Source organism: Carcharhinus amblyrhynchos, chromosome 9, assembly GCF_965287045.1.
Source record: "Carcharhinus amblyrhynchos chromosome 9, sCarAmb.v2.hapA, whole genome shotgun sequence".
NCBI lineage: Eukaryota > Metazoa > Chordata > Chondrichthyes > Carcharhiniformes > Carcharhinidae > Carcharhinus > Carcharhinus amblyrhynchos.
In genome coordinates, this window is record NC_137332.1 from 51,039,592 (window position 1) to 51,063,937 (window position 24,346).

Sequence of the window (24,346 nt, forward strand, 5' to 3'; positions counted from 1 at the left end):
CAGACCATGCCACTTCCCTATGGACATCAGCAACTTTACTCCCAACACAGCAAAAAAAAATTGGCATCCAGCCTTGAAGTGGTTGATGACCCCTTTCAATCAGTCTGGTGAGGGGTTTTTCCAGAATGTGTTCAGCTGTGTATGGATAGCCAACATTTGCTGGATTGTTGAGCTCCAAATTAGCTGCACTCACATTAAATCAGCATTACACATTGACTGACATCAGCTCTGCCTATTCTGCATACATCCAGCAGATGCTCCCTGCATGCAAATTAATGTCCCCAAAATAGCTTCCAATACAGCCTACAGCAGAAGTGTACATGCCACTTTGAAGATCAAAATAGCAAAGAGACTGAAACCACCTATTTGAAATTTGTAGGCTAGGGTTTAAACAAAGAAAGTTAAAAAGTTTATTTATTAGTCACAAGTAAGGCTTACATTATCACTGCAATGAAGTTACTGTAAAATGCCCCTAGTTGCCATGCTCCAGCAGCTGTTCAGGTCAATGAACCTAACTAGCACATCTTTCAGACCATGAGAGAAAACCGGAGAACCTGAAGGAAACCCACGCAGACACAGGGATAGCATGCAAACTACCCACAGTCACCCAAGCTGGGTCCCTGGTGCTGAGAGATAGCAGTGCTAACCGCTGTACCACCCCAAAATACAGAATTCACTGAAGAAGTTTTGAAAAATTTCTTGCAAGTCTCTGGTTTCCAAAACAGATGGAGGAGGAAAGAAGATAAATTGTACAGTGTTAAAAGTGTCTAAGGTGGTCAAAGGCTGCTGAAACATTTGGAATCAAGGTACACATGGCATTGGTAGAGTCTGCACATGGTATGGGAAGTCTGTGCATTCCAATTATCTAGGAAAAGTGAGATTATGTCATCTTTGTTTACCATCTAGCATAGTTGAAATAACACTCTACTAATAGGCAAATATTCATTGTTGATGCCTAGCACCAACAAGTGAGTGGTTAAGACTTAATTTTTACTCATGCCCCAACTAGGAGGAGCATTTAAAGTAAGATATAGAATATAGCATGTCAGGCAGCCCAACAACACTCCTTCAAGAGAACTATGTCTCAAGTGCCATATGAGAGCCTACCACTCTGCTACTTCAATATTGATTCCTCAGTTTAAGGGTTAAAGTATTGCCTGATGCCATCTTTGTATTTCTGGTTCAATACTATGTGTAATATGAAATCAGGAAAAGTAATTTTGATTAATTAAAATACAAATTGGTGTGATTTTCTTTGACTGGTTATTATACAGGTTTATGAATCACTGGAATATCTGTATCCCAACACACACCATCCATCAAGTAAATTAAATGATTTTGTTTAAAAGTATTCTTTTGTAAAGAGACATTTACTTAATAATTGTTTGAAGAAAAGCAGAAATCAATAGAGTTTGATCTGCACTACAACTACAAAAGTCAACTTTCAGCAATACACATTTATGTTTATTTCATATCAATTACAGCCAGTGTTATGTACAAGTTGGAATGAAGACAATAATCTACAAATTACAGACATTTTCTTAATAGCCATATTTCAAATAATTTGACATCAGATATAGCAAACACAATGCATAAACGCAATATTCTCTCAATCTACCTCTCCCTTGTCTCCCCACCCTACAAGAACACACAAGTAATAGATCAAGGTTAACATGACATTTCCTGTATTGTATATGCACGCATAAAGATTACACTGTAAAGCTCCTGTATTCTGTAGTATTAATGATCCACATGATTCACCCAGTCTGTAGTGAATGGACAATAAATCTTTTAACTGTTCTGTAATATTGCAGATTGCATCATAAAGCATATTAAAAATGGAATATTCCAATAAATCATATAGTACATTTGAACAAAATGACTATGTTTTAAATAAAACATTTGGAATAATGCTCTACAGTAAAGATCTGATTTTTCCATTAAATACAGGAAGTTGTCTGAAAATGGTTTTCCATCTGTACAAATAGTGCTCATAATACAGTCCAGGGCGATTTGCAGACACACTTCCAAAAGATTTTGTGTGTGTATGTCTCTTGGCATTCATTCACAGCCTGTCAGTTTGAGAGAGGTTGATCTTCCAGAGAATCAATGCTAAATTCCTTTCCTTCCCTTCACTTCAGCAAAAGAAGCCAATGGAATGTTATTGGTTACTTCAGCTTCAGTACAGCAGGTGAAAAGATTTCACTGAAATATATACTAAGTAAAATTATTGGTCCTGTATGTTTTCCTCTTGCTCCCGTGAAGCTGCACGTGTCCTCCACTTGGCAACTGTTCACAACGGCGTTAGCGTTAGCTGGAATCAACATGTGGGAAACGGGGCCATACCATCTTGGTTCACAATGGAGCATATTGCAACAATCCCGAGTGGCCTTCAAGCCAGGTGCTGACTGAGGCTGAAGGTGTAATACTGATCAATATTATCTGGAGAAGATGATTCTTGATATGACTTTGGAAAGCTTGTCAGAAATGTGTTTTTATTACAGACCCAGCCATGTTACATTGTCCAGCAATTAGTAACAGTCTCAGCTACACTATTATATGGATTTCAAATGGAAAAACAACACATGTACAGGTGTAATGTGAAGAATTTGAACTCACATGCGACATTTTCCAGAGCTAAGTGAAAAGGTGTGCATAGAGATAAGATTTAGGCAGTATGCTACATATTACATTGCAAACGAAAAAAGAAGTTAAAGAGTCAAGTATCACCTTATTCTCAAAACATATTCCCATGTTTGCATTTCTGTTTTCAATATATTCTTTACAAAACCTCATGTGGAAGGACAACAGGTCATTAAAACAATAGTTCATCATATGAGAATGGCATCTAAATAATTAATGCAATTAACGCCTGTATACAGACTTATCAAAGGGAAGCAATGTACATCAACATTTAAAGCAAAACAAAAATACATTCAGCACAGGTACAGTGAGTCAGCTGGAAACACAGGCAAGTCATTTGCATTAAATTAGTAGAGAGGTTTTTGACCTTGACTTTCAAACTCTGACCAGGCATCATTCAGTTCCATGAATATCATCTTGGCATATTGTTCATATGGCTCACCAGTGGCCTACAGGGATAAAGTGAAAATTAATATGTCAATTAGCGTAGAAAACAATTTGAGAAATAAACTACCACTAGCTAAACACTAGGGTTATTCTATCTGCTGATTTTTCCCTCTAACTTTAACGCGAGCACAAGGTGAATAGCTCATACAATTGACGACATTAAATGATGATTTCATACATTATTCACAAGGAAATAATATGAAATGAGAAAAGGACATTAGAGCCTAATAGAGCCAAGTCATTCTATTCACAATGCCACCTTCTTTCACTATCTTTATTACAATGACATCTAATCAAATACAGTCAATTTAATCTCCTACGAGACAGTATTTGAACAAATTTACAAATCTAGTTTAGAATCATAGAACCCTACAGTGCAGGAAAAGGCCCTGCGACCCATCGAATCTGCACCGAACACAAGCCCTACCCCCACATCCCTACATATTTTAGCCATTAATCCCGCTAACCTACGCATTTCAGAACACTAAGGGGCAATTTTTTAGCATGGTCAATCAACCTAACCAGTACATCTTTGGACTGTGGGAGGAAACCAGAGTACCCAAAGGAAACCCATGCAGACACGAGGAGAATGTGTGGAATTCCACATAGACAGTGACCTGGAGTCGAAAATTGAACCCAGGTCCCTGGAGCTGTGAAGCAGCAGTGCTAACCACTGTGCTACCATACCGTTTCTGTGTGCTAGCCTGGTATTCTAGTTATACAGTGTTAGTGTGTGCTGTGAAGATCACAGCTAAAATATTCACTAAGCACCCCTGCACTAGCATGTAAAGTCACTCTTTTTCTGATTGCTGGGAGTGAGAAAGCAGAGCCACAGTTGGAAATTAAGGAGGACAAATCCTTTTAGTTAATCTGCAGAACTAAAAACCTCCAAACCAGCTGCTCAACTGCCGAATTCAGCATTACCAGAATTACCCAACTAACCCGCAGTGTTTCACCATCTACTCATGGACAAGTCAAACACTGATTCTTATAGCTTTTTTAAACATTTAGTTTTGGACTCAGATCTCATCTCTAATGGGTGTATATGTATTGCATTTATTATAACTCACTCTTAACTCAAAAAAGCCCGGTTAAATTAGCTCCTTATAAAACAAACACATTTGGACTGGGAAAAGGTATCTACAAGGATCATTTTTAAATTAACCTTGGTGCGACCAGCCAAAGGGGTTAGGTAAAGAAAGGGGGCTAGTTCATCCCCCCTCACTCAGGCACAAGGCAATTTGGGGTATCCTGTCTTGGGATAACAAATTTTGGGACCTCATTGAGGATCTGGTCATATTGCAATCATGGTTTTTGCTTTAGGACAGGGCATTGAGACAGACTGTTACATTTCAACCACTGACCCAGCTGAGATCAGCTAATCCAAAGCAAACCATGCCATTTTAGCACTTAACATTTGCATTATGTAAAAAGCCATATCTGCCTTCTCTGGCATTTACAATTCTTTGCTTTCCAATTGGTGAATAGCTTGGTTATTTGTCTCTGTTCAGATCTACACACTTAGCCTGCCAAACTTCTTACTTATACCTTAGGGCGGCACAGTGGTTAGCACTGCTGCCTCACAGCACCAGGGACCCAGGTTCAATTCTGGCTTCGCGTCATTGTGTGGAGTTTGCATATTCTCCCTGTGTCTGTGTGGGTTTCCTCCTGGTGCTCTGGTTTCCTCCCACACTCCAATTTGTGCGGGTTAGATTGATTGCCATGCTAAATTGAACCTTTAGGTGTCAGGGGGATTAGCAAGGTAAATACATGAGGTTACAGTGATAGGGCTTGGGTGGGCTCATTGGTCGGTGCAGTCTCGATGGGCTGAATGGCCTCTTTCTGCACTGTAGGGATTCTATTCTATGATTCTATTCTATGATTCTATATCCATCATATCAGTCCAAGTTTATGACACTTTCCTGTTAGCAAGATAAGTCATTCTGAACAAGGTTACCATAGTAATAAAAGCAAATTCTGCGAATGCCAGAAATCTGAAACAAAAACAGAAAATTCTGGATAAACCCAACAGGTTTGATAGCATCTGCAGAGATAAATAGAGTTAACATTTTGGATCAAAATGATCCTCTGCAGAAGAATCATTTAGATCCAAAATGTTAATTCTGTTTCTCTCCACATATGCTGCCAGACTTGCTGAGGTTACCATGGTTTTCAATCCACAACCAGATGGTATTCTGGAAAGTCATGCAACAAATGCACCTTTAGTTTGTTCATATTGATCAACCTTTTGAACTGCTTCATGCTTTCAATCGAGTTACACTTTAAAAAGAAATCCAAGTTTTTTTTCTCATCTTGTAATTTTCTTCAGAAAAGTCTTGATGGTTTGATGCATGAGAAACCTCCTTGCTAATGTGATTTTTGAATAGTCTATAAGAGGTTTGTGGAAGCAGCCCAGCTCTCCAAATTTCAAAACCCATGTCAAAAGACTCTGGCTCCAACAGGACAGTGATCGAGTTCACCCAATCAGCACTGCAGATGAATTCATGCATTATTCCACTCTATAGCATCAGATGTTGATGCTCCATTAATGATATATAATTCATAGTTTGACATTTTTTAAAATTCGAGATTAGGTAAATCTAATACATTCCATTTCAGGCATCCAAAGTCAGCATTCCTGGATAAGTACATGCTTTAGCTTTTATAATCTCCCACTTGAACACTGCACACCAGTCCAACCATCATCAGAAAACAACACTCCATGGCATGGGTGTGTATAACCTTGTGGCATTCAGGCTTCATGAGGTCCTCAAACCATGTAAATTTGGCTGTCACATTCAATGTGTATTCAATTCTTAATGAGACAGATTTTAATATGCACAATGAATTAATAACACTGGTAGTTCATTAGTCTTGCACTTACCCATAGACTTTCTATAGATTTTTTTTACAAGGCAAGTTATTGTTTGCCAAATATTGTAGCACGTTCAGAGCATCTTGGATCTGATCAAACTGTGCAATCAATCATATTGAAGAATGGCTAATGAAAGTAGAGTTTGAATCAGTGTGGATGAATTAAAAGTCATTCCAACTCGGACACCCTCAACAAGAGCCCACCTCTGGGTTTCAATCTCATCTGCAGTCTTCTCCTGGATTTCTGTGTCTGTATTCCAGCACCAACACACAAACGTTACCCAAGGTCTTTAGTAATGAAGTGCAGATCACAACTATTCCAAAGGGTTCCTTCCATTTCAACGGCCTGCAGTATGAGCTGCCAACTTTCTGATACCTTAGCTCTTCAAGGCTTCTCTTGAGCCCCCATTACTTATCAGCCAACGACGGCCATTTATACGCATACAATCTTTGTCTGTTTCTTCCCTTTTTCTTTTCAACTGGGACTTCTCCATGGCCTTTGTCTGAGATCTCCTTTGGGGTTTCTCCCTGGCTCTTGTCACGGCCTCTTCTCCGAAATTGCACTCTGCTCCCAAGTCACATGATTGGTATTTTTGCACCATTTCCTTTTTACATAGGAGCACTGGGCCTGTCCTCGTCTGAAGAACTACAAAAGGCCAGACTGTATGCATTGCTTACTCCTGGTCTGCACACATGCAGAAACTCCAAGCATCTATCAAGGTTTGGAACTGACATCGCTGACTCACCAAGAAAGTGAGTTGGATGTTGTAACAAAAGTATTTGAGAGGGGCCAAATTTTACAGTCCCAGAGCAATATTTCAAGATGATTTGGCCAATCTCCAGGTTTGGACTAATAAAAGCAAATACTTTGTGCATTCTATCATAGAAACTCTGCAGTGCAGAAGGAGGCCATTCGGCCCATCGAGTCTGCAGTGACAACACCCCATGCCCTATCCCCACAATCCCACACATTTATCCCACTAATCTCTCTAACCTACACATCCCGGGATACTGTGGGCAATTTAGCTTGGTCAATCAACCTAACCTACACATCTTTGGACTGCGCGAGGGAACCAGAGCACCCAGAGGAAACTCACGCAGACATGGACAGAATATGCAAACTGCACACAGACAGTGACCCAAGCCAAGAATCGAACCCGGGTCACTGGAGCTGTAAGGCAGCAGTGCTAACTACTGTGCCAACAGTATTAACTGGCAGACAGTGACTTAGCTCCAACATGAAAAACCCAATCAATTCTTTCTAATCTTCAATGGCAGCATAATTACAGTCTTTTATCAAAAATATCCTGGAGACCACCACTAACTGGATCAGTCATTTCAGCACCATGACTACAAGATTGGGCTTGGATATTCAAGTAGTTCCCTTCGTAACCTATCAAAACAATGGCTCATAACTTCTTTAGACTATCATCCATTTGTGGATTGCCACTCTGTGCTGACATATCTGTACTTAAATTCAAAGGCACCTAACACTGGCCAATTGAGACTCTAGAAACAAAACATCCCAGGCTCCAGCTTCAAAGCATAAAGGCGCAGAATGAAGGAGGACATGCTTTCTTTCTACAGCACTGGCTACCATAAAACAAGTGTGTTTAAAGATCCCATTGAAAGGAAGAAAGTAAGTTATCAAGGTAAGTGAATGGGATGTGGGAGTGGGGGAGTTTGGACATCGGGGGATGGGGACGAATTCAGAGTTCGAGGGGGCGTTGGGAGAAAATTGCTTAGGAAGCAGGGTGTTTAGTAGGGGGGTATCCCGTGTGGGGATTGGTCTACATCTTTAAAAATAGTTACTCTGAAGTTAGAATTTTTTCCTTCAGAGTCACTCTTTCAGAGTAACTATCAGCTTAAAACTGGTAGAATTATCTGAAGTTAGCGATTTAAATCACTTTGTTGGATGGTTTACTAGAGCATGACAATTGTCTAGGGAAAGTTAGTCCTTCTGAACAATTGCCAGGTAAACTTCCCTGGGAACTTCCAGGTGGAATTCCTCAGCGCATCTTTTGGCTACCTCCTTCCCCCAGTTCCCAGTTGGGGACACAGGAAGTTACGGGCCCCATCTCTATTTACAAAGTTAAAGTCAGGATCTTAGTAAATGCAAACCACTTAACTGGGTGAGTGCAGCCACAGCAGAAGAGGCTCAAAATCATTCAACATACAATAGCTCACTTGGTCATTGTTCCTAACACTAGAATCACAGTCCATTTTTTGTACACTGTGGTTTAAATGTGTATCTCCATGAGGTGCTACCCTTAACAAGGATAAAAGCATTAATGCTATGGGAACACTATTACATACAACTGTCAACCCAATTCACTATCCTGACCTCAATGTATATAGTCTTCCTTCAAAGTTGCTGGGACTTCATCCTGGAATTTGTTATTTATCATGATAGGAGCACTGTCACAAGAACCTTAATGGTCAATAAGGTTACCCTTTACCCTTTATCACCACTGCATTCTCAGTATGCTTTTGCCAGCATTATCTTCAAATATAACAAAGCAAATCCCAGCTACATTGCAATATAATGACATTTCCATTTCTTGCATCAATTGATGATCAGAGATTATTCTTCCATATTAAATTGGTAATATTTGTGTCTCTACAAAATATTCCATAGTTATGTCAGAAGGGCCATTCATTGGGAGGGGACATTGTTTAACCCAAGATGTTGCATTTCAATATTCATGATCCATGCATTGTAGGGTGAATTGTCTAAAACAGTCTACCCAATATTCCAAACAATGATGATTCAAATATACCGATAAGAGATCACAAGTGTACTTAAATTGAAAAGAAAACTTACTTTATCAGGATGAACAACAAGTACTGCCTTCCGATAGACTTTTTTCACTTGTTCAGGAGTCACCAGATCAGCCATACCTACAGGCTTCCATTTGGTCTCTCCTTCCCATAGGACGGTATGCATTGTTGACAGCAATGCACGTATATTTCTCTCTTTTCCTTCAATCCAATCCAATAACTGAAATAATCAAAAGAATCGATCATCACTTTATGAATAGCATATAACCAACAGAACAATAGATGACAAAAGCAAAATATAGATACTGGAAATTTGAAATAAAAACAAAGTGCTGGAAATACTCGGAAGATCAGGCAGCCTTGGTGGAGAGAGAAAGTGACTTAATATTTTAGGCCAGTAAGCTTTAATCATTAACTGTTTTTCTCTCCACCGATGTTGCCTAATCTATTTCCTCTCCACAATGCTGCCTGACCTATTAGGATAGATGAAGAAATTTAATTCTGGACATCGTGAAAAGACATTGCAGTGAAAACCAGTGTGTTTCTAATGTAGCTTTATCCTCAAACAGGTCCCAAAAACTCAAGGCACACTCATACTAGGGAAGCACAGTGATTAAAACAGGTTTGATTCTGGCCTTGGGTGACTATGTGGAGTTTGCACATTTCCCCTGTGCCTGAGTGGATTTCCTCCAGGTGCTCTAATTTCATCCCACTGTCCAACGATTAAGTGGATTGACCATGCTAAATAGCCCTTTGGTATCTCAAGATGCGCAGGTTAGGGGGATTATCAGGGAAAATATGTGAGGTTACAGGAATAGTGTGGGTGGGGGCGGGGGGGGTGGGGTGGTGGAGGGCCTGGTTAAGTTACTCTGTCAGAGAGTGAGTTAGTGCAAACCCACGAGCCGAATGGCCTCCTTCCACACCGAGGGATTCTATGAATTTCTGGGTAGAGATTCATTCTTCTGATACATATGTATTCACATTCATATGTATTCACATCACATATGCCCTATTAAGGTGCAGCATGAATCAGATAGAAAGTAAAAAGCGAATTCTATTTTACCTCAACAGATAGGAATCCTGACCTACCCTGCATGAATAAAAAAAATTGTGGAATGGTGCAGCTACATAATGCCATACATGCTGAAGGCAAATACTTGTCATTGTGTATGCTCATCTTTGTTGTAACAACTAAAGCGAAATTTACTATTTTATTGGAAGTATTGTTTGCCTTTGTTTAAATTTGCATTGTTTCAGATTTGTGATAACTAACAATTACAAAAAAGTGAAATGTCTTTGGTGGTTTCTTCATTTAGGGGTTGTTTGGTAAATTTGGTTTGCAATTTCCCCCATGGAGATCACAATACAAGACCCATCCTGCCAAACGGAAGTGCAAGGATAACATTTCAACAGATAATGCTGTAAATCAGCTGGCCACTGCATCATCTTGATGTACTTCCAAGATAGGATTCTGTTTTTGTCTTAGAATGGAATAAAGAGTAATAAAATTTGGTTGCTTAACTGAGATTCCAGTCTCTTCTTTTTGTGCTGGTCTATTTTTTAACATTTTTTCCATCATAATGCAGACAGCCAAATGCAAAATGCAAATTAGAAATGCCAAATTCTACTCAGTGTTCTTGAACTTGTATTTTCCTTTGGAAATATAATTAAAATTTAAGACCCTGAACTTGAGTCAGGAAATTTGCTCAAAGTTGACAGATAGAAATTGCTCATTTAAAGAGGATGGGCTAAATTCCCTGAAGGCCTTTTCTTACTCCTAAAAAAATCTTGCATTTCCAAACCCAATTCCATTTTTTTGTAATTGGAGATAATACTTTTTGACATCTTTTTCTTCATTTTGATTTTGAAGACCAGTTGGAATATCATTCAAGTGAACCATTTCAAGAATGTAAATGACAGGATTCATCCTCAAGGTGCCAGCCTCTGATTTAAGATTCTTCAGATGCAGATGTAGTCTTTTCAGTTTATTGGGCTTGCTCCCACCACTCATTATGGGTGATCTGATCATGGCCTCAACTCCACTTTGCTGCATGCCCTCCATAACTCTCAACTCGCTTGTAAAAATCCATCTAATCAAGCCTTGATTACATTCAAATTCCTAGCCTCCACTGCTTTCCAGGGAAGATAATTCCAAAGATTAACAATTCTCAGTAAAAAAAACTTCATCTCCATTTTAAATGGAAGGCAGCTATTTTTAAACTGTGATCCCAATTTTTAGATGCCCAGGAGGGGAAACATTCTCTCAACATCTATTCTGTCAAGATTCCTGATAATTCTATTTGTTTCAATAAGATCACCTCTCATTCTTCTAAACTCCAACCTTTCCTCATAAGAAAGCATATTCATCCCTGAAATCAACCTACTGAACGTTCTCTCAACTTCCCCCAATGCAAGTATGGCTGCCCTCCTTAAATAAAGATACCAAAACTCTCACCGATGCCCTGTATTCATAGAATCCATATAGCGCAGATGGAAGCAGTTTGGCCTATCGAGCTGCACTAACTCTCCAAAAGAGTATTCCACCTAGATCCTTCCCTCTGCCCTATCTCCATACCCCACGCATTTACTGTGGCTAAACCACCAGGTGGATTGGTGGTGTTAACTTGCACCTGCTGGGTTAGCCATGGTAAATCTTGATCTTCTAAGGTAATATCATTTAGCACTAATGTGCTCATTCCGTTCTTTATTAACAGAGTTATCCCATCTCCCTTTATTTTCTTCCACTCCTCTGAAATATTAAGTATCCCTAAATTTCCCCAGCCTTAGACATTTTGCAACCATGTCCCTGTAATGGCTAACATGTCATAATCATTCATTTCTACTTGTTCTATAAAATTATCTATCTTGTTATAAATGTTGTATGCACTCAAATAGACTTGAATTCTGTATTTTTCCCTACCATGACCCTACTTAAGGGTGCATTTTAAGTTTGTATGTTCTGTGCCTGTCACATTCTAGTCATCATTAACAGTAATGCTATCCTACACGATTGTGTTTTTTTTCTGCTACCTTTCTAAATCACCCGTCAGATGAACCCTCCCCTTCCCACTGTTTAGTTAAAGCTGTCTCTACAGAGTTAGTTATCCAATTCACCGGTCCAAATCTCAAGTTAACTAATCTCATCATTCTGCACTGCAGTGCAACTAAGATCGGCAACCGTATCAGTGTTTTGTTGATATGTAGCCCTCACACAGTGCCACCAACTTGAGCAGCAATCATTCAGCTGAGTGAACTGTACTGAATGAGGCGTGGGAGCAGCCTGGCCATTTGCCTTGGGAAGCTGTAGAGCTCCAGAAGACAAGACTGACATTACAGAAGATCTCTTAACAAAATGGTTTTATCCACAAGGAAAAATAATTGAAAATAATTTTATGAATTTCTGTATTTGCCTATTTTCATTGCGTGTATCGTTAAAACTACCAGTCACCTTCAATTTCTCTGGATCCATGTCTTTAGCCATCTCCTCCTTTCTCATTTCAGATATTGTCTTAGGGCCTTTATCCTTCCTCTGGGAAGCAAACCCTTGGCTTGAAAGCAAATCCTCAAAGTTACTATCGGCAACTTTTGGTCGTGTTCCTAAAATAAATGCAACATCAATACTATAAGTTACAAGGTGCTGGATTAGCTAAATGTGAAGGTAAAACAGTCACTTGATGAACAGTTTTTGGCTGGAAAGCTTGCCTGTAATTTATTGGACCTGTCAATACTTGATTAACCAAAATAGCCAATATCTTTCAATTCACTGTAAATGTAATTTTAATTAATTAATTTGTAAAGTACCATGATCCTACCAAACATCCTTCTTAAGGGTCAGTCTTCAGATTAAGGCAAAATTATGATGAGATATGCTAGACCTGGTATCAACTATGCATCTGTGGACAGAGAAATAATAAAAAAAATTTTTTTCCAAACAAACTGGGTTGAATTGGTTTGCTTCACTATCCAATTGGAAGCAAGAATAACTGTTCTAACCAATTGTGTTCCTTTGCTTTACTTTTCTGATGGGTAAGCACTGAATTCCAGCTAAGTTAATATCCTGATGCCAAAAAGGGTCTTAAATTAGAGGCAACATTGGACAGCAAGTCTTACTCCAGTTTACAATAAATCTTTGTGTTGAAAGTAATGACTACCTCCCCATTTTGTGGCACTTTCTACTGAAAACACCAACTCAAACAGAAACATAGTTTCACAGATATTGATTGCCCTCTGCAAAACAAGTTCCCCACCCCACCATACCACCTGATTTTTCACGTGCAAACACAGGTGATAAAGGCTGCAATTGCACTTTCCAGGCGGGCAGCACCAGGTAGCAACCAGAAATAGGTAACATGATTGATTGATCCCTTCCTTACTCGAAAAGCACTGACTCCAATTTCAGTCGCCTTACTGCCATCCCCCATGATAGTTGATTACTGCCTTCCCAAATGTTTTCACCTTTTCCTGGTTCACATTTCCTGGAGTCAAGAATAGGTACGTGACCTGGTGCTCACAGCCAATGTTTTGCAAAACATGCACAGGAAGGTGCACAAGAGCAATTACTTTTCCTTTTGTTTGTCCCCCACGAATGTACTTTATGCCTCAAATTAATACAACAGAAATCAGTTGATGGAATCCAGGAAAACAAAACTGCATAAAACCAGTCCACAGTGAAAACAAATAAGTAAACAGATGGGAACACGCTTTGATCAATGAAAATCAACAAGTGAAATCTTGAAGACTAGCAACATGTTGCTGTAGTAATAAATTATGTAAATTCAACACAAGTTTATATTTCTGTTATCCAGTAAGCTTTGAATTTCAGCCAGGCATGATAAGAAACCGGCAAATCCAAAAGGGAAGGAAGGAAAAAAGGGGTAATCTTGAAGATGCGCTTGGAGGCATCTGCCAGTTCCCACCTTTGGCTCAGCAGACATGAAAGAAAAAGGAATCAAAAAACATTCATACTTACCATAGGCAGGACCTCGTGGCCCACGTTCCTCTCGAGTACCCATCATGCCAGTAAAGCTCACATTATAGTTGGGTCTATTTTGTGGAGATGATTGGGGTATTGGTTGTTGGGGCTTTGTTTGTTGTGGTTTAGCTTGTGGCTGTTGCCAGGCAGGTGAGCCTTGTTGCCAAGGAAATCCTGTGTTCTGCTGCCAAGAACCTCCTCCCACTGGTTGAGGGGATTGTTTCTGTGGAGAGCCCATTGGTTGAAAAGATCCTCCCGGTGTTCCGGTGGGTGTGGTGGGCTTGCTTGAGAATGCTGAGCCACCTATCCATGGAGCACATACAACAATTGTGAAATCAGTTCCCAACACAAATGATTCCTCTTTTGCTAGTCATCACAAACTAGTCTAGGAGAAACAGTGACACGTGTTTATTCTTTCTTTCCATGAAAATATGTGGATGCCTGACTAACCCAACATGTTGCTGTTTTGGAAACATCTCAATGATGCACAGTATGCTTTTGAAAGAAAAGAGCTTTAATTCAGCAAGACCCAATTCACAAATTCAGACTGAAGAATAGACATCCAAAATGCTGGGACACGTTAAACTGAATGCAGGGTACACCCATTGTCAAATGAGGATTTGAATAACATAACCACTGTGGGGCTGTACGTGGCTCAGCGCATCAATGGAACAAGTTGAAAGACACTTGCACCTTCCATGCATCACAAGCTAACATATCCAATGACTGTCGCAGTCTGAAACTGAAAACTGGCTTTCTTCCAGCCATGCTGCATAACTGAATTATGGAAATGGTAGTGTGAAATCTACTCACCCCGCAGCCATCTTACCCATCATCACCTCCATCAGATAAGTAGCCAGATGCTGAACCACTTGTTTATGTATCCGTAAATCTGAGGCAGCACGGTGGCACAGTGGTTAACACTGCTGCCTCACAGGACAGGGACACAGGTTCGATTCCTGGCCTGGGTCACTGTTTGTGCAGTGTGCACATTTTCCCCGTGTCTGCATGGGTTTCCTCCCGATGCTCCAGTTTCCTCCCTCAGCCCAAAAGATGCGCTGGTTAGGTGTATTGACAATGCTAAATTCTCCCTCAGTATACCCAAACAGGTGCCGGAGTGTGGTAACTAGGAGATTTTCCCAGTAACTGTATTACAGTGACAATGTAAGCCTCACTTGTGACTAATAAATAAACTTTAAACTTTGTACATATCCATTGGGCTTCTCTGTTCTTATTTTTTGCCTGTCGCTTCTTAGTCTCAGTTATATTTTTTGAGAGTCTTTCCTCTCTTCAACTCTAGATTTTGGGTCTTGCATCTTAAATTGCTGTTACTGCCAATTTGCAACTCCCACATTTTTGTCAAGAGTTTTTTTTGAGATCCAAGGCAAGCTCTCAGTAATTTGTCAGGAGTATCAGGCACAAACTTTACAAGCAATTTTAACCCTACACCTTCACATTAAAGCAGTCTGTTATTTACCCATCTGACTGCCTCCAGGGTTACATTATCTATTTTTTAACTTGGTCTCCTAAGCCAGCAGTGGGAACACCCATCCAAGGTAGATGGAATTATTCCCTACAAAAAAAACCCAATGATGTCCCCAGGAAGCAACGGCAATTTTAACAGACTTGAATAGGGAAGTTTCCTGACCAGCATCCAAATCAGCTTTCAATGCTTGCTTTCGCCCCACCCAATCACAATTTTATGTGGGGCAGACAAGGCCTAGGTTGGCCCACTTGCCCTGGTTCCATTTGAAGTCCCAAAGGGCTAATTATTGGCCACATAAGGACCACTTCTCACCTGGCCTCAATTCAAATCTTTCCATTTTGATTACAGCTCTGATGCCCAATAGTTGTTCACAGCCTATGTGAATACCAGGTTCTAAGGAGTTGTCCACAGCACATTACAAGTTCAACTCGAGACAATTTCCTTTTCTGGGTTTTTGGGTGCATTGTGGCCTGTGAGTGTATAGTCAGGAAGGTGCACCCAAATTAACATCCATTTGTAGGCCCATTTTGCCCGTGTCTATTTATACCCCGATTTCCTGCCAATTTCATTGGTAAAATTGGAACATAAAAATGGCTATAAGTAGAAACCAGTGTAAATATTTGGGGCCTAAGGGAAACATTGAACTCACCATATATTTCTTCTTATATGAAAATTAAAATTTAAAGCCATCCAACTGCAGTTCATGCACATGAGCCATAGTGCAAACTTTTCAATGTTTAATGTGACTTCCATTGATGTCACCAAAATGCATTACAACAACTGAAGATATGAAGCCAGTCTCTAAAAGAGCAAAAAAACTACAATTGCATAGCCAGCTGCACTTGTCATTCAGGGCTTAAATTTACACTCATTTACACAACATAATTGCAGGAAAATCATGTGTCCTGCTCTTTAGTCTGGGAGTAGAGCCATTACCAATGAATGCTAATTGTATATGAGCACATGGATAGACTGTAAAAGGAGTGGGGAAATTTGGACACTGGGCAGTACCTGTGCAAAACCTAGTTTCCTTGACCTTATATACTGAGTGTTTACTTAGGCCATAAATTATATGCATTGCTGAGTACAATAATTGGGAAAATTCTACCAAATGCAGCTTTTCCATCAAACGATTTTTGACTGCTACATAATTCTATACAATTATTTTAATTTTTATTGGAAAGAAGATTCGTAAAATAAAGACAAAAGAACAAGGAAAAAATTACAAGAAAAGGTTTGAATCTTAAAAACAGCATATCGCTTCCAGTAACATCCTTAACAATACCAGAGGCCTATACTTATGTGAAAATCCCCAATCATTAACTTATGTAGGTTCCAGAACCATCACAATTAGTTGGCGATCCAAACTAACAGCTCCCGTCATATAGTATTAACAACTTCCACAAATGCATTGAGAATAGCTATTCATACAGTGCAACAAAACTTTTTAAGATCTGGTCCCTCTAATTAGAAGTTACTCACAACAAAAATCATCTTTTAGTAATTTTTTTTGCATGAAAATTAAAACAAGATAAAGCATTGAGAATTGTGCTATTATTCAAGTTGAGGAAGGGTATAAATACATACCTTGGATTTAAATGTTTTAATTTATTTTGGAAATAACATTTTGTTGCAGATATTTTTGCTTATGGTTTTCTCATTCATTCATGGGATGTGAGTGCCGCTGACTTACATTTTATTGCCCATCGCCAATTCTGCTTCAGAAGTTGGTGGTGGGCTGCCTTCTTGAACTGCTGCAGTCCATGTAAATGTAGGTACACCCACAATGCTGTTAGGGAGGGAGTTCCAGGATTTTGACCCAATGCCAGTGAAGGTCAAATGTTTCCAAGTCAGGATGGTGAGTGGGCTTGGAGGGAAAATTCCAGGTGGTGATGTTCCCATATGGCTGCTGTCCTTGGCCTTCAAGATGGTAGTGTTGGGGTTTGGAGGTGCTGTCTAAAGGAGCCTTGGTGAGTTCCTGCAATGCATTTTGTAGATGGTACACACTATTGCTATGTGCATTGGTAGAGGAGAGAGTGAATGTTTGTAGACAGGGTGCCAATGAAACAGGCTGCTTGGTCTTGGATAGTGCCAAGCCTCCTGAATGCTGTTGGAGCTGCACTCATCCAGTCAAGTGGATGTGATTTTTAATCTGCAAATTAATTTGGTCTTAAATAGGTTTAGTTCTTTGCTATAAAACCCATTCAGTAAACGGATGGATAATAAAAAATGGCTTCTTCACTCTTCATAGTTATTTATTTACATCAATTTGGTAAGTAAGGAAAACAAACTTCTTTATCACTTATTCCTAGAACAGGGAAATAAGAATACTGATCCAAACTGTTTTTTCTTTCTGGATCAGCGGTGGGCAGGGGCAACACAACTGATTCCCCCATGCCTAAGGAATCCAAAAAAGTTATCTTTACTGTTTCTGGAACATCTGTTACCATTCCTAAATTCAACCCCTGGCTGAATACCAAGGACAACTGGTTAATGTATAAAAAAGTCTTGCTCTTATTATGCATTTTGTCTCAATTTTCACCTGGAGTAGCATGCTTGTATATACTCATATTTCTTACAATCAATCAGGTTACTAGTTCAAAGTTTTGCATTTTTAAAGTAGCAACAAATCCTAACTAGGAAGCTAGAACACCAGTATATCAGAAAAGGAAAGGATAAATGCTATCGAACTCTGGATATTTATTTGTTTTTGACCTTTTCAACAAATCTATAGTTCCCATCTCATTTGTATTGAAGTCGTGAATTTTATCTTAGTTTTCTTATTAGAACCATGACTCATGAGACTTCACTCAACAGAATCAGTTGTGTGTAGTTACATGTTATTGAGGATGGCTGCAACACACTGATCTCCATTCATCCCTCTAATGACTCTCCTCGCCTCAATACACAGCATTATAATTCATCTTTATAGCAGTTTCTGATTGTTGTAAAGAGATTTTCTAGGACCACTTAAAAAACACTTCAATTTCGCCCAGCAGTTCTTAGTGGATGAGTGAATACTGGAGGATCATTTCAGCTCAAATTTGATTTTAGCTGCAGAAACAGAACCAAATTGAATAAGTTACAACATCTGTTGTTGAGGTCATTCTATCAGCAACCATGCACCCGAGTTTCAGGTGAGCAATATTATTCTGATGGATGATTCCCTTAGCACAATCAATGCAAAGCCTGTCAAGTTCTCAAATCTGGCTCTTACAAATCCAGCATCTAACCTAAAATAGCTAAGGACTCACCTGAAGGGAAAAGGTTAACAGACGGTGACCTCAAGTTTCCCCACTGGCATTCTATATTAACGTTATTGGTAAACAAAAAGGTGTAATTATTCACAATGACATAATAATTGCTGCGCTGGTCTCACTCACACACCAATAGCAATTGAACCTTGAGACTGTTCCTGAAGGGATTCCTACGACTTTCGAAGTTCAAGGCTAGGAACATTCCAGTGCTTGATGAATAAAGTAACAGAAATCATTTTGACATACCTATCGGCATTATGCTGGGAAATATTTACTTATTTTTGGACAGATAGTGAAGTGAGCATGCTCCAACAACTAGATATTCAATGATTTGGTATACTTGGAACCTTCATCAGGAGAATATTTAAATATTTGTTTGCCTCTTATTTGAAAACATAAAGCTTACAATCAACCCCATTAAAAAACTACACTATATTGCCATTTGTCCCTCTATTTTGGCTATGACTTCAGTCAATTAAACACCACAATCAGAAATTTTCCTCCCAAGTTCCTCCACCTCCCTCTCCTTCTTTCTAGCCCTCCTTAGAATTTCATCTTCGACTCTGCGTTTTTCTTTTCTCGATGCTTCCGTAGAAGGCCAAGGAACGTTTTTCTATTTTAAGAGTCTAAGTTGTCATCATTCTTGCTGAGATTACAATGCCTTCTTCTTCACAATCATTCCCACTAGGAATTTCAGTAAGCATATTTACAGTACTAACCTGCTAAATTGGCACCAAGAGCACCCAAGTCAGCAAACGGATCCAGTGTCTGTGGCTTGCGCTGATGAGTAGGAGTACAATGTAATGAGCTGGTAGGACTGGTATTTGCTGATCTGCTGACACCCCTGACCCCACCTGTTAGGAAAAAGAAACAGGGAAGTAATCTCACTTGTCGACCTAATCAGTAAATCAGTGACATTCCATTCCTCTAACTCCAACTAGCTCACCAAATGCAATACATCAATTTCTGTCATAGACAGCAAGATGACTATCTGTCCACAGGTTTATATCAAAGTCACGTGAGGAAATAAAAGATAAACTTAAACAGCCACTGTGACCACACATCATTAAAGCCTCTTTCTTCATAGATAACTCTCAATATTCCAAAACTTCCAACATGGGGAATTCAGAATGCCTTCACCACACACTTATCCATCAACGTGCAATCTCACTGTAAAACAGCAATTTAATTGATGATTCTGGGGATTCCCCATGCTCAAATGAATGGTCTGTAACATTTTTACCTTCAAGCACTCTATGTTAACACAAACTCTCCTAGGATAGGTACAATCTAGGTTAGATTGAGATGAAAGCTCTCCCTTCTCTGCGCAATTGGTCTTAAATTCCATTTTGTGAAAAGCACTGTATGTTTCCATTTCTCAGAGTAACCAGTTTTTGAGTGCGACTGTCAATATTTTATGTTTTGAATTATGGTCTTTGATGTGCTATTGGCACTGCTAAATGGAACCATTTCAGATACCCAATGTCATCAAATTCTTGCAGAGTGAAGAGACTTTCAGATTATCGTGCAAATATATCCTCAAACTGGAAAGAAGCCAGTGGAAATATAACTAATTTCTCCATACTTTCCCATGCCCACCCCACAAAATATATAAATGCTTTTTGGGGATCCAGAAATAAAAACCTGATATTAATAACTGACCACAAAACTGTTAGATTATTATTTTTTTAAAAAATCTGTTGTATCAATTGCTTTAAGAGGGGGAAAACCTACTATCCTTACTCAGATTACCCTGTGTCTGTTTACAATCCCACACTAGCAAAGTTGACTTTTAAGTGGTAAGTGCCCAGAAGTGCCCACTCCATTGCAACAAACTGCTGAGCATTTTGATCACATTAATTGCAGCAATTCAAGGCACCAGCCCATCACCACCTTCTCAGGGTAACTTGGGATGGGCAATGCCACCATTGTCAGCACTATTTAAATCCAGATCATTTTTCAAACCACACCCCCTCTTATGCTCTTTTCAACCTTGGTAGTATCCTGTATTCCCTCAATTCAGTTTTCCAATGTTTTATTTTTAAATAACCCCCAAGTTCAACCTGCAAAGATAGAGTCAACGAGAAAATGAAAACCACTAAATATCATCCTTGATGCATCTGGGAATGGGATGGGGGGCGGGGGGTGCGGGTGGATGGGTGAAAGAGGAAATGGAAATAGAAAATGCTTCCATTCAAATTCCTCACAGTTACACTAAAGTTCTCTTCTCACACACTGAACTTGTGACAGGAGCAAAAGTGATGGCCCTTTAATCACAGAAAAAGAATTGAAAGTAACGTCAAATGAATCCAATTTGTTCTTATGTGCTTTCCAAACTTTACCTGGGTGTAATGATGTGAGCTGACTGCTGAGAACAGATCAGTCAAAAACACTGGTGAACACAAACAATTATTGCTTTTTCATTTTTACCTGAGGGAGTTGTTTTGTTTGCCCAGGTTGCCGAACCTTCAGGTAGATTTGAGGATCCCAAGCCCCAACCTCCCATTAGATCTGACTGAACAGACACAGTTGGAGTACAAGGCAGACCAGGGGAAACTCTACCTAAGTAAAGTAAAGTTAACATTTTACAGTGCATCACAATGTTTTCACAGAAGGTTTTAAAAGAATTCCAAAGTACTAATGCAACATACTCCTGTGGGAGTCACTTGAAATTCTGTAAAAAGCATTACAAATGTATGCACTGCTGGGGTATCATCCATTTAACAATATGTATGAATGTACAAAATAGGAGCAGAAGTAGGCTATTCAGCCCATTGAGCCTGTCCCACCATTCAAAAAGATCATGGCTGGTCTGTTTGTGTTGAGTTCCACATTCCCCAACTATCCCGTTAATCTTGGATTCTCTTGCCGAACAAAAATTTATTTACTTCCTCCTTAAAAATATCCAGTAAACTCTACTTCCTTCTGAGGCAGAGTTCCAAGTCACATAATACTCAGAAAAAGTTTTTCCTCATCTGGGTCCCATTAGGGCACCGCTAATTTTAAAACAATGGTCCTGAAAAGGTTAGGGCAAGTGTAAAACATATCCTCCTCATTTCCTTTCAAGGAAATTATACCTCCAGATGTGATTTGGTGATGTTAGAGGTCATACTGTATTCTGAGAATCTTATATCTTATAGAAAGGGATAAACTTTTTAGCCAAAAAGAAAAAAAAACACATACAGGAAATGTGAAATAAAGCAGCAATTGCTGCAAAATGCACAGCAGATTGATCACAGTCTGAAAGAGAAAAGTAAATTAACAATTCAAATGGGGCTCATGTTGGAATAGGATTAATGTTTCCCACAGCAAGTCTCAACTTGGTATGCTCTTAATTTTTCTGGTAGCAAATTCAACACTTTTCCCCTTTCAAAAGCACACCATCTTGTTAGGTACAGCACAAATCAAACATAAAGCAACAGTTTTCCAGTGTGCCTCAACCCTCATCTCAATAATAATTCTATTCTAATCAAGGCCACACTTCCATTTTCCAACTCATTGATTCAGTGCATTGGGAATCTCATTCACAATGTCAATTAAAACAGATTAATATTGAAATGACCTGAATTGACATGACATGGGCCAGGAAAAACATTCATCTCACCCGTCTGGAGTAAACCAGAACACATGCTACAAAGTGAACTAACTTAAATCCATTGTTCAGACAGAAGCCTCAGTTTCTATGGTTAGAACCCTGTGCTTTGGTGGTGAGTTTGGGAATGAGATGGCGATGTTCTGGAACCATGCTGACTTACGGCTGTCGCCAGATTTTCCTGTGTCTGATTCCTAACCCCACACCAGCACAGTTGACTTGGAAGTGCCCATAACCGCCCCTCTTATGCCACTCAATTGCTACAAACTGCTGAGCGTTTTGATCTCAAACTTTCGCAGTACAAGGTGTCAGCACCACCTTCTCGGGGTTAGTTGGGATGGACAATGTCACCATTATTAGTGCTATCCATCAAGTTCTGGCCAGGAAGATTGACCTTTCTGGCCAGTCATTAACTGAGGTCATTAAGTGACTGATTAAGGACCAACAAAAGGTTGCCAGCGATAGGTGGGCCTGCACGGCAGGTGCAACTCTGCGGACAGCCATTTTCCTGGAGTGTTCCATGATCAAAGTTATTTGGTACTGATTTTGGAAGAGGGTGGGGTGTGGTTGAGGGTGCTAAGAGCCATCTCTGTGCCTTTGCTGCAATCCCCCTGAATACCTCTCCCTTCAACTCCCAAAACCCATTCCTCCCTATTACTTATGTGTTACTCTTGGGACTTCATTGCCTGTAATTCTGGCAGCAGTCACAACCACAGCAGTGGCACTACTGATCACAAGAGATAGGCAAGACTTTTGCCCCAGGGTCTTGACTCTAGGGTTAAGTCTTCCACTGGCCTCAGCACCGCCTGACTGCTGTGTGGTTTGGCAGGCCTTCCCGAAAATAGACAGCAGGACCACCCACCGGCTCGCCAGTTGGCAGGCAAGATCCTCGATGCCTCAATAAGATACTGGCCTATATTTCTGTGCAATTGATACACCAACATACCATAGTTGAGTGTTCTCAATGCCTACCCATTAGGGTTGTCTAGGTAAATACACAATTTAATATTATTCTCAGTTACAAAACTAAAATTTCAAATTAATTTATACACAGTTTCTGAACTCTGGTCAGGTTGATAAAATTATACAGAGAATCTAGACAAAACCAGAAATATTTTCAGTTCCACTATTCCAACCTCCCATGAGTATTGGAGCCCAAAGGTTCAATAAGACTCATTTAGTGAGTGTGTTAGTCAGTCTAGAATAGATCCCAAATTCAAATAGTCTGTGCTTCAAATTGTAGCAGTGGCAATGATAGAACGCCATAATTTTCATCAGCATCCCCAAGTTTGACAGAGAGAGAGAGAGAATATGCCTGGGTTCCTGATGTTGATTGCAATCCAGCAATTCCTCCTGGATGGAGGCTGCAAAACAAAGAATGGAACTGGCTTCAGCTGAAGAGCCTGCCATCCTTCACCATCAGTGTTCACACTGGTGTACAGTGCTGGAGGACAGCATACACTTGCAGAACACCACCTCCATTGTAACAGAGGCTGGGGTGGCTGGTGGGAAGACTTTTTAATGAAACAAAAAACACTATTTTTATAAAACAATAGCCTACTGCAAGATATGTATCATAATTCAATTTTATAACACCATTAATTTTATCAAGGAGTTCTGTTACATATTGTTGCCAGGCTGGTTGTGCTATAATCTTGCAATGCATAAGCGGCACCCAGGTAACTACTCTCACTTAAATCAATTGGGTCAAATTAATGATACCAAACACTATTGAAGCAGAAATAGTCACAATAAACTCCAAATGACAGACAGTATTTACTTAAAAGCCATGCAGCAAATTCTTACCCATGTTGAAAGGATCACCAGCAGTGCTTTGTGGAGTAGGAGATGGTGTCCTGGCTGTTTGCAGGAAGGGATCAGCCTGTCCAACTGGAGAACCTGCATCACTCCGGCTCAGGAAAACTCCAAGTAAATCCTGATTGTGTTGCTTGGCCTGGGAATCAAATGGATCAAATGCAATTCCTAATGATTAAAAAGACACAAGATGGTTAGTAGGACAATATAACTCTTCACGAACACTAACTTTTTTTAAAACACTACATGATTACATCGTTTAGCAGTTTACATCTAGACATTCACATGGCAATGTTTTCTGAATTCACTTTCAATATCAATTCACTAAAGTCCAAACTTTTCTATAGTATGGACACTTAAGAATATTCAGAATGAACAAATTTTAATCTTTGGCTGTTCAGATACTTCCTGCTCCCAGTGCTAATGAATTTTCTAAGTTTTCAGCTCTTTGTAGACAAGGTTGAAAAATCAAACTAGTT

At 39.6% G+C, this 24,346-nt stretch overlaps 1 protein-coding gene across 6 annotated transcripts in view; it reads right to left on the minus strand.

The window, feature by feature from the left end:
• Positions 1 to 1,488: 1,488 nt before the first annotated feature.
• The window catches only part of dnajc6 (DnaJ (Hsp40) homolog, subfamily C, member 6), a 123,628-nt gene continuing 100,770 nt past the window's right edge, over positions 1,489 to 24,346 (minus strand). For 5 of the 6 annotated variants that reach the window (XM_080195611.1, XM_080195613.1, XM_080195609.1 and 2 more), the window contains 7 exons: positions 23,859 to 24,035; positions 20,891 to 21,022; positions 19,180 to 19,314; positions 13,715 to 14,020; positions 12,194 to 12,342; positions 8,789 to 8,965; positions 1,489 to 3,092 (listed from right to left, as the gene is read on the minus strand). In XM_080195611.1, coding sequence (XP_080051737.1) covers positions 2,991 to 3,092; positions 8,789 to 8,965; positions 12,194 to 12,342; positions 13,715 to 14,020; positions 19,180 to 19,314; positions 20,891 to 21,022; positions 23,859 to 24,035 — 1,178 coding nt within the window. In that variant the 3' untranslated portion in view covers positions 1,489 to 2,990. The remainder of the gene's footprint in view (positions 3,093 to 8,788; positions 8,966 to 12,193; positions 12,343 to 13,714; positions 14,021 to 19,179; positions 19,315 to 20,890; positions 21,023 to 23,858; positions 24,036 to 24,346) is intronic. The other variant, XM_080195610.1, reaches the window with a different exon arrangement.